Source organism: Hyperolius riggenbachi, chromosome 5 (assembly GCF_040937935.1).
Source record: "Hyperolius riggenbachi isolate aHypRig1 chromosome 5, aHypRig1.pri, whole genome shotgun sequence".
In the NCBI taxonomy this organism is placed as follows: domain Eukaryota; kingdom Metazoa; phylum Chordata; class Amphibia; order Anura; family Hyperoliidae; genus Hyperolius; species Hyperolius riggenbachi.
Genome location: NC_090650.1, coordinates 174,242,492 through 174,261,192, shown reverse-complemented (window position 1 = coordinate 174,261,192; position 18,701 = coordinate 174,242,492). Strand labels below are relative to the sequence as shown.

At 47.1% G+C, this 18,701-nt stretch overlaps 1 protein-coding gene across 1 annotated transcript in view; it reads right to left on the bottom strand.

Annotated features, from left to right (window-relative positions):
- LOC137518497 (thread biopolymer filament subunit gamma-like) overlaps positions 1–17,887 on the bottom strand; it is a 329,520-nt gene extending 311,633 nt beyond the window's left edge. The window contains exon 1 of the mRNA XM_068236429.1: positions 17,186–17,887. Coding sequence (XP_068092530.1) covers positions 17,186–17,835 — 650 coding nt within the window. The 5' untranslated portion in view covers positions 17,836–17,887. The remainder of the gene's footprint in view (positions 1–17,185) is intronic.
- Positions 17,888–18,701: the final 814 nt, after the last annotated feature.

Below are 18,701 nucleotides of genomic sequence, written 5' to 3'. Positions count from 1 at the left end.
GCCAGGGCCAGGCTCAAATTGTATAACTCGCGGTGAGTCTCCGCCCCCGGCCGACACCCACACACAGGGCAGAGTGAGCAGCCCAGGACACACAGGCAGCACAGCACAGACAGTGTCCCAGGCTGCGCAGATTTTTTAGGTTTGCTGCCAGCGGGGGCCGGGGGCTCTCAGGCGACCAGGGCCCTAGGGCAGCTGCCTTCCCTGCCTTTATTGTAGCGCCGGCTCTGCCTATGAAAAAAAATTAGTTGTTGGTATTGCCCACTTTTTCTAACTTTGACATAGTAACTTAATTACCAAGTTTATGGGCTTTGGGGTTCTTGGTATCAATAATTTGTATATTCACATTGAAATTAATCAAATCTGATTGGCTGTTTGTGGTTCCGCACCCTTTCTGAATTTGAACCCTAGTCACCCAGTGACCAACTTTACCAGGTTTGAGGCATCTGCTATTATCAGTTTAAAAATGGCAGCAATTTAAATATTCCCCTTGAAAATCAACGGGTGAATTTTGATTGGCTGTTGTAGGCTCCACCCATTTTCCTGAATATTAATCCCAGTCACCCAGTGACCAACTGTGCAAAGTTTGAGAACCCTGCCATTAACAGTGTAAGAATGGCTGTAGTTAATATTTGACCAGTGAAATTTGTTTTTGGCTCCGCCCACTTTTTGAACCCTTGACACACAGTCACTCAATGACCAAGTTTGTAAACTTTCAGGTTGCTCGCATCAAAAATGTGTGAATGGAAGCAGATTATCCAGCAAAGAAATCTGATTGGCTGTTTGTGGCCCTGTCCCCTTTAGTGAATTTGGACCCCAGTCACCCAATGACTGACTGCCGCAAGTTTAAAGCCTCTGCCATAAACAGTGTAAGAATGGCAGCAGTTTAAATATTCTCCTTAAAGCTCAATAGGTGAATTTTTATTGGCGGTTGTATGCTCCACCCACTTTCCTGAATATTAATCCCAGTCACCCAGACACTCAGTACTGATAGGTGGAAAAGCCATTATGATTCTATCATAGTGAATGAAGCTGTCCGTAACAATTGATGCATGTATGGCCAGCTTTAGATTATGGTTTCTAATAACAAGATTGGAGAGAGGAGAGAGAAGGCAAAGCATGTGGTTTTGGTGCACGGCGCTCAGCACCGGTTACCCAAACTAGGAGACCCATAGCATCAATAATATGCTGCGTGGGGCGCGTAAGGGAAATTCAGGGCTCCGGTGATCGCCGTACCCCAAATTACACCTTCCTCAGAGTTGCAACGACTCGGAGGGGGGATAGTATTTAGCACCGCCAGGGAGTTTAGTGGCAACAGGAAGAGCCATCATTCGGTGCTCCTGGCGCCTAACTTACCCGCAGCATACAAATACTAACGGCTCAGACACACTATAAGCGCTTTTATGAGCACTTTTTAGCCATCAGAACTTTCTGAGAGCTTTTTAAAAAGGGCTCCCATTGACTTACATTAAAATCATGATTGCGGTAAAATCGCTCAGAAAAGCGCTTATAGTGTGTCTGAGACCTTATGCAGAAAAGGGGAGAAACGTTGAGGAGAGAAAAGCTGAAAGAAAAGGAAGAAAAAGAAGACAAGGGCCTCAATTCACTAAGATTGTGCTGGAGATAAGGCAAGAGAAAACGTACCACCACACAGTGAGAGAGTTATCTTATCTCTTCATTCCTTAACCTATTTTGGTTTCTGGACGTAGAAACTACGTCCAGAAACCATGTGCGCTACCGCGCGCCCCGGCGGCCAATCGCGCGCGTGCACGCGCACTCCCGGCCGCGGATTCGGTAGTCAGGGAATCAATATATCGGGCTATGAAGCCCGATCACTGATTCCTCTCCCCCGCTGAAAAAGCGACAGCTTCTCTCGGAAGCTGCGCCTTTTCTGGCCGTTCCCTTCCTGATGCGCCACTCTAAGCGTGTGTTACGCTTAGAGTGACGTCATGTAAACCAACTCATGGCCGCCATCTTGTGGCCAAAAAGTAATACTACACCTGAAAATGAAAATAAATTAAAATCAACACACATTTACATTATAAATCTATTGTTTACCCCCCACCCTCCCAAAACTACCCAAATAAAATGTTTACTATAAATAAAAAAAACCATTACAATAAAAAAAAAAAAACATGTAAATATTTACCTAAGGGTCTAAACTTTTTAAATATCAATGTAAAGATGAAATATTTCTATATTTTTTTTATTTTTAACTTGTTAATAGTGATAGATGCAAAATGGAAAAAATGCACCTTTATTTCCAAATAAAATATTGTCGCCATACATTGTGATAGGGACATAATTTTAACGGTGTAATAACCGGGACATATGGGCATATACAATACGTGAGTTTTAATTATGGAGGCATGTATTATTTTAAAACTATAATGGCTGAAAACTGAGAAATAATGAATTTTTCCATTTTTTTCTTATTCTTCCTGTTAAAATGCATTTACAGTAAAGTGGCTCTTAGCAAAATGTACCCCCCAAAGAAAGACTAATTGGTGGCGGAAAAAACAAGATATAGATCAGTTCATTGTGATAAGTAATGATAAAGTTATAGGCTAATGAATGGGAGGTGAACATTTCTCTCGTGAAAACCACGGAACCTGAATGGGTTAAGTTACCTCCTCTGTAGTTAAGTTACCTCCTCTGTAGGTATTTTCACACTTAGTTAATTAACATCCTGTCTAGAAATCTGGAGTTATTTTAAGGGATTAAAGAACTTAAAGACAGAAGAGTTAACTTTAGGTTTGCCTGAGGTGAAATGTTTCCTGAATACTACATGTCTTGTCACCATGGTGATAACTATAGAAACGTTATTAAAGACAGGAGATAAGCTTAGTGAATTGAGGCCAATATGTTCTGTACAGCACTGTGGAAGGCTAATGAATTCCAATAAAAAAAATAAAACATTTTCCAATTGAAACTAAGCAAACAAATCTGATTGGCTGTTTATGACGTCTATGACGGTGTTCTCACAGCAGCGTTGTGATTTTTTTAAAACACCCTGCACGTAGCAAACACACTTGCATGTAGCATTTTTTGGAGCGATTCATTCAAAAATCGATCTGAAAATCGCTTCACAAAATCGCACTCGCAAATTGCTAGCGATTGCTATTGCGAGTTTGGCGTGCACTAGCCCAGAGAGAGGAGGAATGGATAGAGACTGAGACTAGACTGAGACTAGCCCGAGATGGAGCAGAGAGCTTATCTGTATTGCAGTCTCACATCACACAGAGGTTACTTGCGTGTAATATGACTCCTGTCCCTGCCAGTCTCTCACACAAGTCAGAAAGCAGCCCTCCTGGAATAGTATTTAACACCGCCAGGGAGTTTAGTGGCAGCAGGAAGAGCCATCATTCTGTGCTCCTGGCAGCACACTGTCAAAAACTTTTCAACTTGTTTAAAGCCTTATCCACACATGCAGTCATTATAACAATGGGGAGAGACAAGACAGATGTTTGCCCACGGACCCTCCAGGCAAGCTCTGCATCATGCTGTGTATATTTACCAGCTTGCCTGCCCTCTAATTGCACTTTTATCAGCTAGCCTAGAGTTTCACATTGCCTTACAACAACAAACCTGAATACACCAGACACTGGACCAACCCTAAATCACTGAATGAAAGGCAGCCTGGGGGGAGATTGCCCCCCTTCCCCCCTGGCCCGTCCGCCCCTGGACTGGGGTTCAAATTTAGAAAAGTGGGTGGAGCCAAAAACAGCCAATCAGATTTGTTTGCTATGTTTCAATTGGAAAATGTTTGATTTTTTTTATTGGAATTCAATTGGTTTCAATTGGAAACATTTTGAATTATTGAAGCCAAGGACCCCAAAGCTCACAAACATGGTCATTGAGTGACTGTGTGTCATGGTTAGAAGAAAGTGGTCAGACCCAAGAACAATCAATATCATACCTGAGCAATGCCTGGTCTTCAGAGAGACACACATGATCTTTTTAGTTCTGACCCTTCTAATTACCTGATAATCATTACTTTTGCAATAGAGATGGTATGAGATCATTGCAACTTCAAGTCTTAAAAAGCTACTTATGATTGTGTAGTGAATAACTTCTGTGAACAGATGGAGTGGGCAGTGAAGCTTCAATGTGGTTAAAATCAAAATAAAAAATGGGTGCTGCTCTTTAAAATCCACCACAGTTGTCATTCAATCTGGAATGCAAGACAGAAAATAAAGCGCACTCAAGGTGCAGTATATATCAGATCAAGTAAAGCTGGAATAATTTCACCTCATGTAGTAACTGGCAAGCCCAAACAGGTTTGTCCAGCAGCAGGGCTTTTGTCCCTCTAAGAATAAAGAACTGAGATGGCACACTACTGCTCAGCAATGTAACTGTATTTGACAGAAAGACAGAGGTGCACACAACATGTTTCGGGTGTTGCCCTTCCTCAGCTGGCAAGCCCATATAGGCTTGTCCAGCAGCAGGGTTTTTGTCCCTCTAGCCGGGGACTGGGCTTGGCAATTTAGCCGATCCTCCTCTGTTGTAGATAAAACAAGGATTAGCTGGTAATCCTCTGTGAATATCTGCCTGGTCTGTGTGCTTGCTCTGCTATAGGCAACTGCACTACAGACCGTGGCAGTGAGGGCTGACAGGCAGTGCGGTTTGAACTCCTCTGTTGCTCTGCAGGCCTAAAGAAACAACTCACAGACATTTAGGAGTGTGAATAAATGAGCTGCAGTGGCGTACCTAGGGTATTTGGCACCCGGTGCTAATTATCCACAGACCCCTCCCCCTCCCCCCCCCCCCCCAATCAGGAAGACAACATGCAGCGCGCTTAGCCAAAAAATGGGGCTACATTGTGCGGCTGCGCTGAAAAATGGGTGTAGTCATGGACCAAAATGTGGGTGTGGTCACAGGTGGAGACAAATTTACATGAACTTAGCAATGGTGGGACATTAGATTAGGACAGTGGTGGCGAACCTTTTGGAGGCCGAGTGCCCAAACTGCAACCCAAAAGTCACTTATCTATCACAAAGCGCCAACAGCAATTTAAACTAAATACAAACATTTTAACTCATACGTGAACATTATGGAAAATCCAAGTTGAAAATAAACTGTGAAGTGTGACGATTGATTGCCACATCTCAGATGTCTGATTATTGGTGATCTGCGGAATCACCAAGAATGCAGACGCCAGTGGCGGCGCCACGCTGGGGCTTACCCAGGCTTCAGCCCCAGCTGGCGACTCATTAGCCCCCCATAAAGCCCCCCCCCGCCGCGGCCACCGAGAACTTCCGTTCCGAGTCCGACCCGACCTTACTTCCTGCCTGCACAAGGACGAGACTTGGAGTCTGGGACTGGGAGGAGGGCTTGGGCTGGCGCTGACTGACTGTGTCACCGCCGCCCCACCCCTGCCCGGGTGCTGCAGTATAAAAGTGCACGTATGTCACGTACCGCCGTCCGGCGGGCCGGCATCACGTGACGTGCAGCGCGCTCTCTGCCTTCTCCTCTTCTCCCCCGCAGTTAGTTTGCCGCCGACAGGAGTGACTGCGTCACATACAGTCTCCTCTCCAGAGGACTCTCCGCGCTGCGGCCCGCGGCACACACGCACAGCCAGGCCAGCACTTGGTCACACTCAGTGGCAGTGAGTGTGACCCCCCCAGGCAGGCACCCACGGACGGTGGGTCAGTGCACACAGGACTGGAGTCTGGAGCCGAGGCGCCAGTCAGCTACACAGTCAGCCCAGGCCAGAGCACAGCAGCCAGGCTGGCCCAGCAGGACTCAGAATTTCAACAACAACTAGCTCAAGGTGGGTGTCCTGTCCTGTTCACTACTCCAGCCAGCCAACTGCCAAATTGTTTTTTGCACCAGGCACTGCAGGCAGCCACCCAGGCCTGAGCTGCCCTCCTGAGCCCAGCCCCAGCCCACCCACCACCAGCCAGGCCTTAGCTGCCCTGGGGCCCCCAGCCACCCACCACCAGCCAGGCCTTAGCTGCCCTGAGGCCCCCAGCCTCCCGCCACCAGCCAGGCCTTAGCTGCCCTGGGGCCCCCAGCCACCCACCACCAGCCAGGCCTTAGCTGCCCTGGGGCCCCCAGCCTATCACCACCAGCCAGGCCTTAGCTGCTCTGGGGCCCCCCAGCCTACCACCGCAACAGCCAGGCCTTAGCTGCCCTCGGGCCCCCCAGCCTACCACTGCACCAGCCACACCTTAGCTGCCCTTGGGCCCCCAAGCCTACCACCACACCAGCCAGGCCTGAGCTGCCCTCCTGAGCCTAGCCCCAGCACACCCACCACCAGCCAGGCCTTAGCTGCCCTTGGGCCCCCAGCCTCCCACCACCAGCCAGGCCTTAGCTGCCCTGGGGCCCCCAGCCTACCACCACCAGCCAGGCCTTAGCTGCCCTGGGGCCCCCAGCCCACCACCACCAGCCAGGTCTCAGGCCTCCAGCCCACCACCAGCCAGGCCTGAGGTGCCCTGGGGCCCCCAGCCCACCATCACTAGCCTGACTACATATACTGGGGACAGCTATACGCCTGGCTACATATACTGGGGACACTGGCTGTCTGTCATTATGTGCATTAACTGGTGAAACGCTGTCTCTCATTACATGCATTTACTGGGGAAACGCTGTCTGTCATTATGTGCATTAACTGGTGAAAAGCTGTCTCTTATGTGCATTTAATGGGGAAACTCTGTCTGTCATTACGTACATTAACTGGCGAAAAGCTGTCTCTTATGTGCATTTACTGCAGAAACGCTGTCTGTCATTACGTGCATTTACTGGTGAAAAGCTGTCTCTTATGTGCATTTAATGGGGAAACGCTGTCTGTTATTACATGCATTTACTGGTGAAAAGCTGTCTGTCATTACGTGCATTTACTGGTGAAAAGCTGTCTGTCATTACGCGCATTTACTGGTGAAAAGCTGTCTCTTATGTGCATTTACTGGTGAAAGGCTGTCTGTCATTACGTGCGTTAGCTGGTGAAAAGCTGTCACGTATGTGCATTTACTGGTGAAAAGCTGTCTCTTATGGGCATTAACTGGTGAAAGGCTGTCTGTCATTATGTGCATTAACTGGTGAAAAGCTGTCTCTTATGTGCATTTACTGGGGAAATGCTGTCTGTCATTATGTGCATGAACTGGTGAAAAGTTGTCCCTTATGTGCATTTACTGCGGAAACGCAGTCTGTCATTATGTGCATTAACTGGTGAAAAGCTGTCCCTTATGTGCATTTACTGCGGAAACGCAGTCTATCATTATGTGAATTAACTGGTGAAAAGCTGTCTCTTATGTGCATTTAATGGGGAAACTGTCTGTCATTACATGCATTAACTGGTGAAAAGCAGGCTCTTATGTGCATTTACTGCAGAAACGCAGTCTGTCATTATGTGCATTAACTGGTGAAAAGCTATACAATACAATACAATACAATAACATTTCTATAGCGCTTTTCTCCCATAGGACTCAAAGCGCTTAGGCTCTCTCAGATTCAGTAATTGGTAGTAGGATGAAGTTTTCACACAACAAAAGTTATAATTCTGCAAATGCCAAACTGAACAGGTGGGTTTTCAGTCTGGATTTAAACACGTCCAGGGATGGAGCTGTCCTGATCTGTTGAGGTAAGGAGTTCCAAAACGTAGGGGCAGCATGACAGAAGGCTCTGGGACCAACAGTTTCCAAGTGGACTCTGGGTATGACTAGATTATTAGAGCCTGTGGATCTGAGAATGCGGGGATTGCTACGCAGCTGCAACATATCTTTCATGTATCCAGGGCCCAGATTATTCAGGGATTTAAATGTCAGTAGGCCGATCTTGAATAGGACCCTCCATTCTATAGGTAGCCAGTGAAGGGAGTGCAGGACTGGCGTTATGTGGCAGTGACGGGGTTGGTTGGTTAGCAGTCTGGCAGCAGTATTCTGTATCAGCTGTAGTCGGTACAAGACCTTTTTTGGAAGGCCAGTGTAGAGAGCATTGCAGTAGTCCAGTCGGGATGTGATGAAGGCATGGACTAAGGTTGGCAGATCTTCTGGGGGGATGAGGTGCTTGATTTTTGCAATGTTCTTCAGGTGAAAATAGGATGATTTCACCATAGCAGAGATTTGAGTTCTGAAGTTTAAATCTCCATCAATTAGAACTCCCAGGCTACGCACATGATCAGAGCTGCGTAGATCCGTGCCTCCTATTCCCAGTGGTGAAGACTGCAAGTTAAGTTGTTTTGTTATCATGCTCTGCCCTCCTATCAGAAGGACTTCAGTTTTGTCTGCATTTAGTTTCAGCCAGTTGTCATTCATCCATTGCTGTAGTTCACGTAAGCAGGCGTTTATAGTTAGAGTTGGGTCTGTCACACCAGGCTTGAAGGAAAGATATAGTTGGGTGTCGTCTGCATAGCAGTGGTATGTCAGGCCATGTTTTTGGATTAGTTTTCCCAGCGGTAACAAGTAAATCGTGAAAAGCAGGGGAGAGAGGATTGAGCCCTGGGGCACCCCATACTTAAGTGATACAGGGGTGGACAGGAAGGGCCCCATAGACACTTTGTGGGTTCTGCCACTCAAGAAGGATTGGAACCACTGAAGAACTATGCCATCAATGCCGCAGTATTCCTGTAGCCTGTTTATCAAGATGTCATGGTCAACTGTATCAAAGGCTGCAGAAAGGTCTAGCAGTATGAGGATGGAGCACTCTCCTCTGTCTCTTGCCATGAGCAGGTGGTTGCATATTTGGATGAGGGCAGTTTCAGTGCTGTGGTGTTTCCTGAAGCCAGACTGGAATGGGTCATAACTGTTGTTTTGTAGGATTTTGGCTTCTAGCTGGAGGTAAACAGCTTTTTCAATTAGCTTGCCCAGAAAGGGGAGGTTAGAGACAGGTCTGTAGCTGGTCATTGCATCTGGATCCAGGGAGGGTTTTTTGAGGAGAGGCCTGATGATTGCTTCCTTCAGTAAAGCAGGAAATATCCCTGATTTTAAGGAACAGTTAACAATTTTTAGGAATACCGGTACGAACAGGTCGGGGCAGTTCAACATGAACTGTGTTGGGCCAGGATCTAGGTCACAGGTAGTTAGGCGGACGTGAAGGAGGATGCTTGATGTGACTTCTTCATCAATTTCTTTGAAGTTTGACCAAGGTGTTACATTGTCTCTGCTAAAGCTAAAAGCTGTCTCTTATGTGCATTTACTGCGGAAACTGTCTGTCATTACATGCATTAACTGGTGAAAAGCAGGCTCTTATGTGCATTTACTGCAGAAACGCAGTCTGTCATTATGTGCATTAACTGGTGAAAAGCTGTCTCTTATGTGCATTTAATGGGGAAACGCTGTCTGTCATTACGTGCATTAACTGCTGAAAAGCTGATTGTTATGTGCATTTACTGGTGAAAGGCTACCTGTCATTATGTGCGTTTACTTCATTTTTTTTCCATGTAACTACGTTAGCTGGTACAACTACATTACAGTTATCCCCGCCCACATGACATCATGACCACGCCCAATTTTTCGCCGCAGCAAATCCCCCCAAGTCCGGCCTGCCAGCCCTCGTTCCCCTCTTTGAGCCCCCCCAAAAATCTGAAGTTGGAGCCGCCACTGGCAGACGCTATACCCGATTATGTGTGATCCGCAGAATCACCAATAATTCCAGTATAGCAAGACTGAGAGCAGAGTGTGTAGTGATTGGTGTAACCATTACTATAATGCTTTAATGAGACCTCACCAGAGGGGCTGGTGAGGTATAAACAGTACACCAAATGTGCACTGACGTACAACCTCCAGCAGGCTGGAGAAACAATACTGAAGAGGCTGAATCTCGCGAGGAGCGGGTGATTCAGAATATACTGCAGGCAAATGAACACCCGAGGGGCGGATGAGTCAGACTGACTGCAGCCTATGAGATACAGAAATACTAAAATACTGCTAATGAGCAGGTAATTAGGGCTAAACTATAGCCTAGCAGAGCTGCTTAACCAGCGGAGCTGGCGCAGCTCATACCTTACCAGTGGCAAGGGCCCACTGGCGAGTAGAATGGTCAGACAGGCAGGGTTCGGCAACAGAGAGGTAAGTATCAGTACAGAATCGTGAAACAAGAGAATAGTCGGTAATCAGGCAGAGATTCAGCAACAGGCAGGCAGAAAGGCGAAAGTACAGGATCAGAAGGCAGGATCAGGTTCAGAGTAATAGCTAAGAGTCATACACCGAAGATCAATACAGAAGCAATAAAGTAGTCTGGGTGTGAAATCCGTAGCGTCAACACCCGGGAACTAGTCTAAACAAATAGCAATAACAGAGTAGCAATATCCTAACCTTGGGGGTGAGGTCCTTGGTCTCAACCCCCCGGAACTGATCTAAAGTATAATAGGACGATCACAGCAATCCTAAGCTTGGGGGTGAGGTCCTTGGTCTCAACCCCCTGGAACTGATCTAAAGTACAACACAGCCACGACACAGAATACCCAGGCCTGGGGGTGAGGTCCCTAGTCTCAACCCCCTGGAACTGATCCAAAGTACAATACAGCTATGACACAGAATTCCTAGGCTTGGGGGTGAGGTCCTTGGTCTCAACCCCCTGGAACTGATCTAAAGTATAATACAGCTATGACACAAAATTCCTAGCTGGTCTGAGCGCTGACACATAAGCGTTCACGACAACAGACAGCGCTACAGTGAAGCCCACAGGCTTAAGAAGCAGAGGAGACCTCACTGGCACACCCCCAGGTCAGCTGACGAGCCATCTCCCCGAATAAAGGTCCTGTCTGTGAGCACGCCCGTGCAAGACAGCGACCCCGCAGAGCAAAGACAACTCCGTCCCCGGCGTCCTAGACGCCGGACAGGTGGAGAAGGGCTCAGAGGCAGCCGCGGTGGCGATGCAGTCCGCCGCGGCTACGCTTGTTACAGTAAACTCCGTCCCCGGCGTCCTAGACGCCGGAGAGGTGGAGAGGGGCTCAGCGGCAGCCACGGTGGCGATGCAGTCTGCCGCGGCTGCGCTTATTACATGAAGATAAACAACTCATCTATCCTACTCCTGAAAAATGTATTGTTTTAGAAACCCCCTCCCCCAGTTTTAATTTTCTGTTTTAAAAAGCTAAAAAAGTAGGTTTAAGGCTATTGCCTCATATGATTATGATTCAGCTTTTCACATAGTCTCACAGTTAGCAATCATGAGGCCCCCAACAAGACAAATTCAGCAATCATGAGGCCCCCACAAGTCAAATTCAGCAATCATGAGGCCCCCAACAAGTCAAATTCAGCAATCATAAGGCCCCCAACAAGACAAATTCAGAAATCTTGAGGCACCCAACAAATCATGAGGCCACCAACAAGACAAATTCAGCAATCATGAGGCCCCCAACAAGACAAATTCAGCAATCATGAGGCCCCCAACAAGACAAATACAGTAACCATGAGGCCTCCAACAAGACAAATTCAGCAGTCATGAGGCACATAAATAGACAGCATTTCACATAAATGGGCAGAATGCCCCCTTAATATGGTAGACACCTCTCACCTGGCTTCTGAATTCTCCTCTACTGGCTGCTGTGCCTGTCTGGCAATACTGTTTTTGGCTGGATTGGGGATGATGTGTGAACTGAAAGGCCTGGCAGTGATGCTGTGGCCTGGCTGGCAGTGATGCTGTGGCCTGGCTGGCGGTGATGCTGTGGCCTGGCTGGCGGTGATGCTGTGGCCTGGCTGGCGGTGATGCTGTGGCCTGACTGGCAGTGATGCTGGGGCCTGACTGGCGGTGATGCTGTGGCTGGGCTGGCTGGCGGTGATGCTGGGCTGTGCCTGGCTAGTTGAAGTAAATGCTGGCCTGACTGGTGGTGATGCTGTGGCCTTTTTGCCAGTGATTCTGGGCTGGTTGGCTGGTGGTGATGTTGGGCTGGCTGGCCTAGATAGTTTAGGTAGTGAGAGGTGCCCCCTAGTTTAGGTAGCGCCCTAGTTTAGGTAGCGCCAGGAGCCAGTGTAGGTAGTATAGTAGTCCCCAGTACAGCTAGTATAGTGGCCGACAGTATAGGTAGTATAGTGGTCCCCAGTATAGCCAGTATAGTGGCCCCCAGTGTAGGTAGAATAATGGTCCCCAGTATAGCTAGCATAGTGGCCCCTAATATAGTTGCCCCAGCCAGTATAGCTAGTATAGTTGCCCCCAGCCAGTATAGTTGCCCCCAGCCAGTATAGCTAGTATAGTAGCCCCCAGCTAGTATAGTTGCCCCCAGTTAGTATAGTTGCCCCCAGTTAGTATAGTTGCCCTTAGTAAGTATAGCTAGTATAGTTGCCCCCCGCCAGTATAGCTAGTATAGTTGCCCCCCGCCAGTATAGCTAGTATAGTTGCCCCCCGCCAGTATAGCTAGTATAGTTGCCCCCAGCCAGTATAGTTGCCCCCAGCCAGTATAGCTAGTATAGTTGCCCCCAGCCAGTATAGTTGCCCCCAGACAGTATAGCTAGTATAGTTGCCCCAGTAAGTATAGCTAGTATAGTTGCCCCCAGTAAGTATAGCTAGTATAGTTGCCCCCAGCCAGTACAGCTGCCCCCAGCCAGTATAGCTAGTATAGTTGCCCCCAGTAAATATAGCTAGTATAGTTGCCCCCCGCCAGTATGGCTAGTATAGTTGCCCCCCCCCCCCCGCCAGTATAGCTAGTTTAGTTGCCCCCAGTAAGTATAGCTAGTTTAGTTGCCCCCAGTAAGTATAGCTAGTTTAGTTGCCCCCAGTAAGTATAGCTAGTTTAGTTGCACCCAGTAAGTATAGCTAGTTTAGTTGCCCCCAGTAAGTATAGCTGGTTTAGTTGCCCCTAGTAAGTATAGCTAGTTTAATTGCCCCCAGTATAGCTAGCTTAGTTGCCCCCAGTATAAATGCCCCAGGAGGGTGAAAGCAGCGCTAGAAGGAGGGGCTGTGGAGGCAGCGGTGGGGAGGGGAGACTCACCTCATTTCCGCTATCCAAGCGTGGCAGCGTCAGGTCGTCACAGATCTCCGCCTTCAATGCAGCCCACTGTGCTTCCGCTAATCAGGAAGCACAGTGGGCGGCATTGAAGACAGAGACCTGTGTCGACATGACGCTGCGCTCCACGCTTGGAACGCGGAAATTAGGTGAGTAGTTCTCAGCACGCCTCCGGCCGCCCCTGCACTTCCCGACAGTTAGCTATGGAGGGGAAGAGAGGCAGAAGGAGGGGTCCCAGGTGAGGGAGGGGGGATATGTCCTCCCTCCCCACCGCTGCCTCCACAGCCCCTCCTTCTAGCGCTGCTTTCACCCTCCTGCTGTGCTGCTGGGGGGGGGGGGGGTCGTGGCGACACCCCCCTAAATGTCTGTCACCCGGTGCGCCACGCCCCCCTGCGCTCTATGGTAGGGACGACACTGATGAGCTGTGCAGCGTGCATGCAGAGAAAGATAGGTTTTATTATACTACGTGCCTTTCAGGAGGTAAGAGCCTCCTTTCCTCAGGAAAAACCCTAAAAAGTTACTTAACAGATACAGAAAAAAAAAATACAATTTACACAGAATGTATTATGGTTAGTTATTTGACATGACTGCAACAGTAAAACATAGATCAGCTTAGGGGTTGCAGAGGTTGCGACCGCATCGGGGCCCTTGAGCCAGTGGAGCCCCCAAGGGCCCTCCCGCAACTACAGTATTAGCTCTTTATTGGTCCTGTGCTCATAATAATCATTTCTATAGATACTTTGAATAGTGGTGATCATTAACAAACTGTTCCCTATCCCCTTCTTGCACCTCTGACACTGTAGTTGCCATTGGCAGGTTTTGGTAAGCCGTATCAATTGTTATGTATACGACCTGCAACATTTTGGGGGGCCCAAAACAAAACTGATTGGATACTGGATACCACCAGACGCAGTGCATTAAAATGGAAATGGACAGTAGCCATTCCCACTATCCATCTTGCAAGCAGAACTGGGATAACTTGTGGCAGCACACTGAGTATTGCAGAGAGTGGAGAAGGCTTTTGCAGCAATGTGGGTTCCATTTACAAAACTGATGCAAAACTGATGCAAATGCATATAAAATGTATGACTGGAAAAAGTGAGTGGTTTGTAGATACTGTCTGCAGAGACTGTGATCAGTTGTTGAATTTTCACTGCACTACCTGTACTGCAGTTGGGTAGCAGTAGACATGGGCAAATAGGAATGATAGCATGGGCGTAACAATCACCCCTGTGACCCCTGCCATTGCAGGGGGGCCCAGAGGCTTTGGGGACCCTCCTCCTTCCTCTTCCCAACTGCAAGGGCAGCTAATTATCAAAAAACCCCGTTCGCTAAAAAAAACCGTCCCTGCCACCTCCTACCTCCATGCAGAGTTGCGATTAACGGGAGCATCTGTAATTTTTTCCTTCTTCCAGACGCTGCTTCACAGCAGAACACTGCCTGCTGCCATTTGTCGGCTTCCAATCACATGACCCTCATGGGGTTCGGATACCAGGGGGTCCTATGCTATAATTTTTGCAGGAGGGCCCTAATAAGTCCTGTTATGCACCTGAATGATAGAGAAGGAGCTATTTGTTACAGGCTAACAAAACAGTACATGTAGTAATAACTTGACACTGCCAATTCAGTCAAATGGGCAACTATGGAAAACTTAGACAATGGGCTTGATTCACAAAAAAGTGCTAACTGTTAGCACGGCTGTTTTCGCGCGAAATTTCGCTTTGCGCGCGATCGCGAATTTTTGCGCGAACCGATAACGATTTCGCGTGCAAACGCGAATGTTTGCGTGAAAACAATATCGATTTCGCGCAAAAATTCATGTTTGCGCGCGAAATCGTTATCGATTCGCGCGAAAATTCGTAAAAGGTACAACCTTAACCACTTTGTCCTCCTTGACATAGTTCTACGTCAAGGAGGACATCGGACGCGGATTCGTTAGCCCAGGAATCAATGAACCTGGCCATGGTGCCCGATTACTGATTCCTCCCCCTGCAGAAAAAGCTACAGCTTCTCTCGGAAGTTTCGCTTTTTCTGACCCCTATGTCCCTCTAAGCGTACATTGTACGCTTAGAGTGACGTCATGTAAACAAACTCAAGGTTGCCATCTTGTGGCCAAAAAGTAAAACTACATCTAAAAGTAAAAAAAAATTAAAATACACATATAATTCCGCAAATCAAACACTATTTACCGTATTTCGCGACGTATAAGACACTCCGGCATATAAGACGTACCCAGGTTTAGAGGGCAAAAATCAGGGAAAAAAATAATCGAAACTTGGTCTGGAGCGTCTATATATCAGGAGCATCTTGTACATGTCCTCCCTCAAATGGTGTCCTCCTATGTTCCTCATGTGTCCTCCTGTAGGCCCCATGTCTCCCCCTGTATGCCCCATGTCTCCTCCCTGTGTCCTCTGGTGTGACCCCCTTGTCCTTCCATGTCCTAGACTCCCCCCTGTGTCCTCCTGTCAGCCCCATGTGTCCTCCTGTCAGCCCCCTGTGTCTTCTTGTCTGCCCCCTGTGTCTTCTTGTCTGCCCCCTGTGTCCTCCTGTTAGCCCCCTGTGTCCTCCTGTTAGCCCCCTGTGTCCTCCTGTTAGCCCCCTGTGTCCTCCTGTTAGCCCCCTGTGTACTCCTGTCAGCCTCCTGTGTCCTCCTGTTAGCCCCCTGTGTCCTCCTGTTAGCCCCCTGTCTCCTCCTGTCAGCCCCCCGTGTCCTCCTGTTAGTCCCCTGTGTCTCTTCTTGTCTGCCCCTTGTGTCCTCCTGTTAGCCCCCTGTGTCTATTTGTCAGCCCCGTGTGTCTATTTGTCAGCCCCCTGTGTCTTTGTCAGCCTCCTGTGTCTATTTGTCAACCCCCGCTGTGCCTGGCTCATGTCCCTGCCTGCGTCTCCTCCCTCCCCTTGTCTCTCTGTGCCCCCCCCCCCAGTGCAAACAGTGGCAGCAGCAGCTTACCTCCTCCATCTTGCCGCGGCGAATGCAGACATCCGGCTTCTCCGTGCGGCTTCCTCTAGTGTCGGGCTTCTAATGACGCGTCATTGATGACGCGTCATTAGAAGCTCGGCACTAGAGGAAGCCGCACGGAGAAGCCGGATGTCTTCAATCATGGCGGGCAAGATGGAGGAGGTAAGCTGTTGCCACTGCTCGCACGAGGGGCCACAGAGGCACAAGGGGGAGGGAGGAGACACAGGCAGGGGGGAAGCCAGGCACAGCAGGGACAAAGGCAGGGAATCCCCGATGGCGGGTGGTCGGCGGTTCGTATCGGCGGGCGTTCGTAAGTCGGGGATTCCCTGCCTTTGCCGTATAAGACGCAGGGACTTTTTCTCCCCACTTTTTGGGGAGAAAAAGTGCGTCTTATACGGCGCCAAATACGGTACATCCCACCCTCCCAAAAATACCCACATAAAATGTTTAATAATAAAAAAAAAAAAAACATTACAAAAAAAAAACACATAAATATTTACGTTAGGGTCTAAACTTTTTAAATATCTATGTAAAGATGAAATATTTCTATATTTTTTTTTTATAAGCTTGTAAATAGCGATGGATGCAAAACAGAAAAAATGCTCTTTTATTTCCAAATAGAATATTGTCCCCATACATTGTGATCGGGACATAATCATAATAACCGAGACAAATGGGCAAATACAATACGTGGGTTTTAATTATGGAGGCATGTATTATTTTAAAACTATAATGGCCAAAAACTGAGAAATAATGATTTTTTTCAGTTTTTTCTTATTCTTACTGTTAAAATGCATTTACAATAAGGTAGCTCTTAGCAAAATGTACCACCCAAAGAAAGCCTAATTGGTGGCGGAAAAAACAAGATATAGATCAGTTCATTGCGCTAAGCAGTGATAAAGGTATAGGTTAATGTATGGGAGGTGAACATTGCTCGGATGCATAAAGTGAAAACAACCGAGGGCTTAAGTGGTTAAACATTGTTATTCTAGGTACTTTGCTACATACTGAATTTCCTAATGTAATTGCCTTTATGGTGCAAATAAAATAGTTAATGCAAATTAATAAATCAACTGCAGTTAATTAACTTTACGGCTGTTTTTTTTTTTTTTACAAAACATTGCAAAGGATGAAGATCCATCATTGCCCACATCAAACAACAGATGGCATAAAACCTATAGTTTAGAGCATACATTTTAAAATTTTGTGTATATATTTACAATTTATATAGAATTCAAAATGACAATGACTTCACAAAATAAACTGTAGGCAAAGAAATGTGTATCATTACTTAAAAAATAATAACTATAAATTGTATTGTTACCTCTTAAACAGTTGGTATTTGCACTTACTTTGTCTTAAGCTCTTCTGCTGCTCCTCTGATATTGTCAAGTTCAATTTCGTGTCGAACATTTTCCAGAGTCAGTGTTTCAACCGTGTTCCTCAAATCTGTAAGCTGAAGTTCAAAATTTACTGGGGAAGAAGAAGAAGAATCTGAAGAAGGTACTGATGTGCCTCCTGTTAGTAGGTTCAGTTGTGTCTGAAGTGTCTGGTTTTCAAGTTGTAGCTGCTTAACTTTCTCCATGTAAGTATAAAAACGTTCATTTAGTCCAGCTAAGGTCTGCTTTTCTGTAGCTCTAGACAATAACTGAGGCATGGCACGAGGCCCTCCTACATTCAAAGCTGAACTTAGGCCACCAGTAGTCAAAGTACGTCCCAAAGAAAATGCTGCACTGCTTCCTAAACCTCCTCCCCCTAAATGTCCTCCAAAACCTCCAAGTCCTCCAACACTACCACCTATGCTGAGGCTACCTGCTCCTAGACCAGTTCCAAAAGATGATGCCCCAACTCCCAAACTTCCAATGCCATGACCAAATCCACCTACACTCAAACGTGACAGACCTCCTGAAAGCCCACCACCAGATGCTGTTGCATGGGAAAGAGAATAGCCAGATTTCTGGGAGGAAGAAGCCACCCAGCTCGAATTTGAGAATGAAGACATATTAACAAAAGAGATGGGAACCAAGAACAGGGCTCAGCAACTATACTGTTTCTCTGCAAGTTCCAAAATTTTGAATCAGAAGACTCCTGGCTTTTATATGCTTTAGTTGAATCTGATAAGCATTCTTTGCCCCAGGATAGCGTCCTAATTTTCTGCCAGATAGTGGATCTTTAGCGTCTGCCTTGCAGCTATGCTCACTAATAATTACAGAAGCTTTCTGTCCATTAAAACAGAAAACAGAGAATCATCATTCACAGCCACAGGGAAATTCTTGGCATAGTAAACAATTTCAAACTTGAAATTCTATAACACTTAAAGAATTCTTTGACTGAAAAGTGAGCAGCACCTTGAATCTAGTCTCATTATAGGTGGTGTGCTGGTGTCTACTTGCACACAGTAAGGTCATTTATTGCTGTCACAAAGTAAGCTGCTCGCGATGTTCAGTGTTCATGATGCAAAACTTAAACCCGATTTACTATGCCAAAAGATTTCAGATTGAGGTCATTTGACATATTATGCCACCGTGGCTGGCTTCATTTGCTTGGCTAGATACAGGCATAAAGCACATAGTAGCATATATTTCCACAGCTCTCTGTTCATCAGAAGCTGTGATCGGCTCCTTTGAAATGAATAGGGTATAATGCAGTGGATGCACATTTCCCTGTTTGAGCACCACCTTGGTAGCTGGGTGCAATGTGCTCCTTATCAACTATTAGGGCCCGTTTCCACTAGAGCGAATCCGCATGCGTTGTCTGCATGCGGATTCGCATAACTAATACAAGTGGATGAGACTGTTTCCACTTGTCAGTTTTTTGGTGCGTTTTTCTGTGCAGGATTTTTCTGCAAGGTAGGGTCTGCAGAATTCG